Source organism: Triturus cristatus, chromosome 6, assembly GCF_964204655.1.
Source record: "Triturus cristatus chromosome 6, aTriCri1.1, whole genome shotgun sequence".
In the NCBI taxonomy this organism is placed as follows: domain Eukaryota; kingdom Metazoa; phylum Chordata; class Amphibia; order Caudata; family Salamandridae; genus Triturus; species Triturus cristatus.
Genome location: NC_140589.1, coordinates 1,794,933,521 through 1,794,940,209, shown reverse-complemented (window position 1 = coordinate 1,794,940,209; position 6,689 = coordinate 1,794,933,521). Strand labels below are relative to the sequence as shown.

At 39.2% G+C, this 6,689-nt stretch overlaps 1 protein-coding gene across 1 annotated transcript in view; it reads left to right on the top strand.

The window, feature by feature from the left end:
* The first annotated feature begins 313 nt into the window (after nucleotides 1-313).
* LOC146822020 (cysteine-rich secretory protein 2-like) overlaps nucleotides 314-6,689 on the top strand; it is a 119,290-nt gene continuing 112,914 nt past the window's right edge. The window contains exons 1-2 of the mRNA XM_085613121.1: nucleotides 314-401; nucleotides 5,251-5,312. Of these exons, the coding sequence (XP_085469247.1) occupies nucleotides 5,253-5,312 (60 nt within the window). The 5' untranslated portion in view covers nucleotides 314-401; nucleotides 5,251-5,252. The remainder of the gene's footprint in view (nucleotides 402-5,250; nucleotides 5,313-6,689) is intronic.

The following is a 6,689-nucleotide window of genomic DNA, read 5'->3' as shown; positions in this document are numbered from 1 at the left end:
AAACTTCTATTTTGATTGAAAAGCTGGAAACCCTGTTCCTACGTTTTCTTTTAGAATCACTGAGATGGAAATATCTGAATCCACCCTTAGCTGCCACATCCTGGAATGAACAGGTGCTCTCAGAATGGTGCCAAAATATTGTTTTGAGAGCCCTCTAGTCTGTTAACATAATTCATGCAAAAACAACACTCCTTCTAAGAACTGGATTTGATGATATTGTTCAATGGCATCCTGTGATCTATCCCTGGGGCAAGTTTTAAGGTTTCTTTGCACAATCAGGAAATTACCAAACAGGATCTATGGTAACTATATAACCTTCAGTAACCCAAAAGCACCAAACCATCAGAACAGAATCTTTCTGAAGGAACAAGACATCTCACCACTAACCCGGCTATCAAACAGTGAGTAGTAACGTTTAAAAAGTTATTTGTGAAATACTGGTGTGTGGATGTTGTGGATTATATATGAATTGGATTTTCGGCAGAATTTTTTTAATGCTGCTCAGTACTCAGAACATTTGAGAAAGTGGATGGGCTCAATGTTTTTTTAAATAAAATATGTATAGCCCAAATAGGAGATTTCTTAGATTGTGTTAAAACTTTTAACAATACTCAGATTTAATATGAAGTATACATAAAAGTGATGAATAGAATGCTTGAATTAATCTCAGCCCCTGGTAATTACTCAGCCGTATCCCAGTCCATCGTTGATTTTGCACACCCTTTGCCAGGTCCTCCCTGTCAGGTCCTCCCTGAAATGCAACACAAGCAACCCAATTAGTACCAGTGATCAATAGTCGCTAAGATTAATTCAAGAATTTCATCACTTATTTGTATTCTTTAGTTTGTCAGTCTAAGTGGGACGGCTATACTCAGACGTGGTTCCTGTGCACACTGTATCACTGGAACCAAGCTATACCTAGATGATGATTCCTAATCAGGGCAAAACCGGTCCTGGGCTGCTTGTGTTCCATTTCAAGAAGGACCGGTCTGGCTTTTCAAGCTTGACTGTTCCCACTGGAGCAGAGTCAATACTGATTTGCATATTACCAAGTCCAAACTGAGGTGGCATGGTGTGCAGAATAATGATGGCTTGGCATATTGCCCAAATTAATTACAAATTAATTCAAGCATTCCATCCATCATTTAAAATGTTTAATTTCTCTTTATTTTTTAAATTGCCTTTAATTAATGCACCATATGGCGCACATACTTTTTTACTCCATTTCCCATGTTTGAGCCTGGGGACATACAGTACATGCAATTATTACTCAATGTAAGCTTTTATCAACACTCTCATGATTAAATACATCAGTTCCATGAACTTAGGGCCTGATTTAGATCTTGGCGTGCGGGTTACTTCGTCACAACGGTGACGGATATCCCGTCCGCCGAAATATAACTCCCATTATATCGTGTGGTATTTTTATTTTGTCTGATGGGATATCCGTCACGGTTGTGACGGAGTAACCCATCCCCCAGGATCAAAATCAGGCTCATAGACATGTTCTGGATGGTTGCACTCTATCTAATTCAAAAACATAAATCAACACTTAAGTATAAATGTAAGAACCTATAGGTTATTACGTTTCAAGGGATACGTATATGTAATGCTTAACTTAGTCACTTAGAGAAGCTAGAAATTTCCTGCAAAGCTTAGGTCAAATGTACCACGTTAGCCAAATGCAGGAGCCAAATGCAGGAGCATTTGTTCAAAGAATCATCTATTTACAAATGTAGTTGTACGCTTCACAAAGTCCTTTTCTCCGTAAAAGAAAACAATTTATGGCATAACATTAGCATCGCCAAGCGTTAATTTATCAAGGACTGTAGTCCTCAGAGTGAGCACTCAAACTTCTAATGTAAGACATAGTCTCCCCAACAGTTTGAGGGTTTCTGATGTCTTAAATATTTGAGGAGCTGGAACAGAGCTATTTTACCAATTTGGACGGTGGTAAAGTACAAAAACCTACACTACACATAACCACCACAGCAAAATACCACACAACGAGTATGCACCCACATTCTTATCACACACAATCACCTCTGGAAATCTGCTTCCATAATACAGTGGTAAAAGGTGCTTACACCAAGCATTGCCTTACCTTACCACAAGGGATGTCAAATAGTGAAAGTGAAGCAGGCACAGCAGTATTATTTAAGAAATGTTTCTGCCACAGTTTTGGGATGACTGGTATCTTTAATAGCTGGAGACCTGGAACAGTGGTATTTTACCAACTCAGACAGTGGTAAATGGTTGCTTGTCACTGGAACTTTAAGAAATGTCCTACTTGTGGCTTGAAGTGTAGCAGTATTTGTTGAGATCTGTAAAGTGATTACAGACCACATAGAACCAAGTCATACATAACATATAAATAATAACAATAATAGTAAAAGTAATTCCAATGTCTATAATGCTAATAATATTGATCCTAATACTATTACTACTACTGCTACTTTTACTAATTATATTAATAACAACAATAATAAAGAGACTTTTGAAAAACAACATTTTATAACAGGAGCAGAACTCAAGGCAAATCCATGAAAGGCACTGAAGTCCTTAAGCTTTTATAGATACTTCAGTGATACTATCTAAACTAAAAAGAATTGTGAATTTTGCAGCAAGGTATGAAAATAACTTTTGGGAAACATTTTCGAGAGGGTGCTAACTTGTTTATGAAATATTGTGATTTATACCCTAGGGGGTGATTTGAATCAAGTGCATAATTAGTCCAAGGGCACGCATAGGGCCCTATTCACAGGCAAAGATAGAAAAGTAAGGACGGAGAGTCAGGTCTCTGTTTGAATGTATTTTTCAATGTTTTACCTTTTTATAAATATTCACAGAAGTAGTCCTCAAAAGCTGATCTATGTGCATGTTTCTAGATGTATTCCAGGAATGTCAAGTGACTGCTACCCCTATGTAGAATTCTCCATTGAAGTGGAGTATGCAAATAGTGAATGCAGCCATGTGGGACAACTCACACATGTTGTCCTCTGCAGGGAAAAAGTTCCCCTTTGGAGAATGCTCTTTCCCTTCACTTCCACTAAATTCGGATATAAGCTGTGCTCCATACCTTCCTGGAAGGGGAATCATGTCAAACCTATTCTGGAGTAAATCTTTGATCATAAACACATTTAGGATTAGAGGGGATCTGAGGAAGCCAGAGGGTACTAATCCCTCAAAAAGAACAATTCTTATCACACAAAGTACTCCCGGCTATACGTGAAAAAGAGAAGAAGAAAATAGAGGTAGTGTAATGTTTATGTGATCTAGGGATTTATCGGTTTAATCCCTAGCACTCTTCCTTTTTATCGTGTCCTTGTGACCACCCAATAAAATTCTGTTGATCCAGAGAGGCACTTTTAAATCACTCACTAATTTTACTTTGCACTCTGCCCCTCGTTCACCTATACTTTTATACGCTCAACTTTGAGAAAACACCTCAGCTCCTTCCCTCGGGGAGCCGTAGCCCACACCACGCTGTGAGGAGGGAATCCATATGATGAAGCATGTCACCCAACGGTGAGTGAAGGTTCCTGTCCTGAAGGAAATTTCTCCTTCCATCTTTTCCATAAACAATACACTACCTCTATCTTCTTCTTCTCTTTTTCACGCATAGCCCGGCGTACTTTGTGTGATAAGAGGAGTAAATCTTTAACCATTACTGAGATGGAAAGGAGTCCGTTTGGGGTTTGAGAATGAACATAAATGTAAATATTTGTGTGCATCCTACACTTTCAAGGTAAACTGGATTCTCCCAGATAAAATATAGGTAAAATGGGCTGCTTAGTGGATTGGAAACCTAGTCCTTTTTAAAGTGCCCATAATTCGAGACCTGGTTTTGCATGGCTCAGTGACAGCAAACAGTTCTATAAATGCTTTGCTCATGTAGTAAAAGAAATGCAAGCCTGAAATAAGTTGTAAACGTTCCTGAAAGTCTCTTACAACACATGACATTGTTGGCCCTATTACATACTGTCTAGTACCCAGAATGTGGCATCACAACAGAAGTATTGCAGGACTGTCATATAAACTTTACACTTTGACGTTACAAAAGTATCTTTGCATTTGCTGGAACACTGCTCACCGCTGGGGATCCTATGGGGGTTCACTCACTGAAGGGAGTTTCCTGTTTTACAAGATGGCAAGCTTCATGCAAAACATGCACTTCCTCGGACACAAACCTCACCATGTGACATTTATCCAGGAAAGAAAAAAATACTTTGGGTTGGACATAATTTGTCTCCCTAGAAGTGGCTTTAGAATGGGTCTGTGAGGGGAAACTTAAGATTTCACCTCCTGCCACTGAGCCCTAAGGATACTGTCGCTCTGATATATGAAACTCTGTTTATAAACCAGAAGATTTAAATTGCAAACAGGGCTGATATAGTAATCAGGAGCACTAAAGTCTATATGGGTAGACGTTTGCAAAACCTTAAGCCTTGTGAAAATTGAATCGACAAGATGCATCTTGTGTCCTCTCTGAGTGGCTGCAAATGCAGAACTGTTGTCTTGCAAGGGACAGCATACCTCTGTCCCTGACTTCACATTCTCTGTCTGGAAACACATTGTTTTGTTTGAAAATTAGCCTTTGCTCTTTCAAGGAACATGAGCTGCTTTCAATAAAACAATTACTTCAGACAGGAAAGATATCTGGGGCCTATGTGACTCTCAAATATGAGGTAGATGCCTCCTTGACACTATTTGCAATTCTGAAAGAGTTGCAAAATTTGTTTTATTAGTTGGAAACACTGGCCCTTAAATAAGCAGGCTTAGAGCCTCCAGCACAGATTCAGATTGTAATGCCCCTAGGGGTTTCACCTTGATCTGCATGGCAATATACCAGTCACTCAAGGGGCAAGAAGGACCTCACCAGTTTGAATGCAGTCAACGAATAAACCCACTCTTGCTTGGTTCTCCCGGACACAATACACAGCCGGAATGTAGGGAAGAGCTCCATCACACTGTCAGGTTGTGGCATTTGAACCACAATTTCCTATGGGCATTCTCAGGAGCACCCATGCTCACTTAAATAGTGTGTCTATATGGCCACAACTAGGATGTGTTTTATGTCTTAAGGTGCACAGTCAGGAGTTTGCACCTTGGGGAGGTCTATGGTATTGCTAGTGATTCCAGTTCAAAGAATGGTGAAACCATGCACATTAATGGCCCAACAGAAGAAACATAAAAAAATTTAACTTGATGATTTTCAAATAGTAAACAAACTGTTGATCTCCTTTTCAGAAATGAATACGCTACTGCTAGCAGTGATTCTGGCTTTGGGACTTCATTGCTCTACTGCAGAGGTAAGAAAAATAAATATTATTTAAGGTGTGATCAAAGAAAAGGAAACACTTCAGAGCACATAAACTCACTGAACTAATCACAAAGCTACAACTAAGCAGAGTCCTGCGTTGTTTAGGGATATATCTGGTGTTTCTAGTTTTCAGACCTGGTATTTCAGATAAAACAACCCCAAAGGATTCTTTTAGCTTTTTAGGAACAACTGAAAAGCACTGACATTCACTGTATTTGTAATCTTTGGTACTATCTGTTTTCAAAACAGTATTAGTGCAGGCCTTTTTCTAAGCATCTTTCTGTGATGGATGCTGCTCCAATGATCTACTTTGGCCATCGCAAATCACTTAGAATGCCATTGTGACCATCCACAAGGTGTCTGGACCTCCATGCCCTACTTCCTCTCCAAATTGTAAGTCTTGGTCACCTCATATGGCTTTAGTTCGCTGTTCACTTCATGTTTCTGGATAGTTGTTCACAGCTGAACTCAGAGCAAACCCTCAATCTAAGTCAAGGGGCACTATCATTATCATAGAGTTTTACTTTCTGAAACTCAGATATCAGGATTGTGGAAAACAAACATCATTGTGCTTATTGATGCCTTCAGAATCAATGTCCTTCAATAAAGAGCTGCACCAAAGACACCTGTTCTTAGTTTGACACTGTTTTAGTGTTAAACACATGCCAATGCTTTGCTTCATACTGGAGGGTCAAGCACCTTATCAAAAATATCTCCTGTGTCCCATGCGGATGCCTCAAAGGGTTCTGTATGCCAGTTAACTGAAATGTATGCACTGCATTTGGTGAATACATTTACTCAGAAAATCCACAAGTTAGAGTACATGCTGCTGACCCCATAATTTCAACCAGAGCAATGGCACAGGCACCTTCTGAGCTTATGCAGCGCCATGAAGTTTCCATCTTGACTGCTTTTGTATACACCAGAACTGTTTGTAATAATGAAATAGGGTGAATTCGGCAGGAACAGTACATTTATTACCACTGTCATTTCTTGGTGTCTCAAGATAAAAAACAAGGCAGTGTGACACTGACTTGCAATAACAAAATACTAAGCACCCACAATATATATTTAAGATAGAAACTTTGCCTTTTTTCTGAAAAATAGAGCAGCAGGAAGATGGTTAAATATCCACCAATAACATTGTATCTGCAGCAATAACATGTTAATGAGGTGCAAATACTTCTCAATCCATGCACATCCTTGACATTGGGTTGGAGCTGGGAAAATGAGCTTGAATAAAAGAGAAATGAGACAGGCAGGGAGGTGAAATAAATAATGAAAGGTTACCAGAGTTAGAAGCTGAAAGGAAGTGACAAAAGGAATAAATGAGGGAAGAAATTAAATAGAGGCAAAATCCTTTATA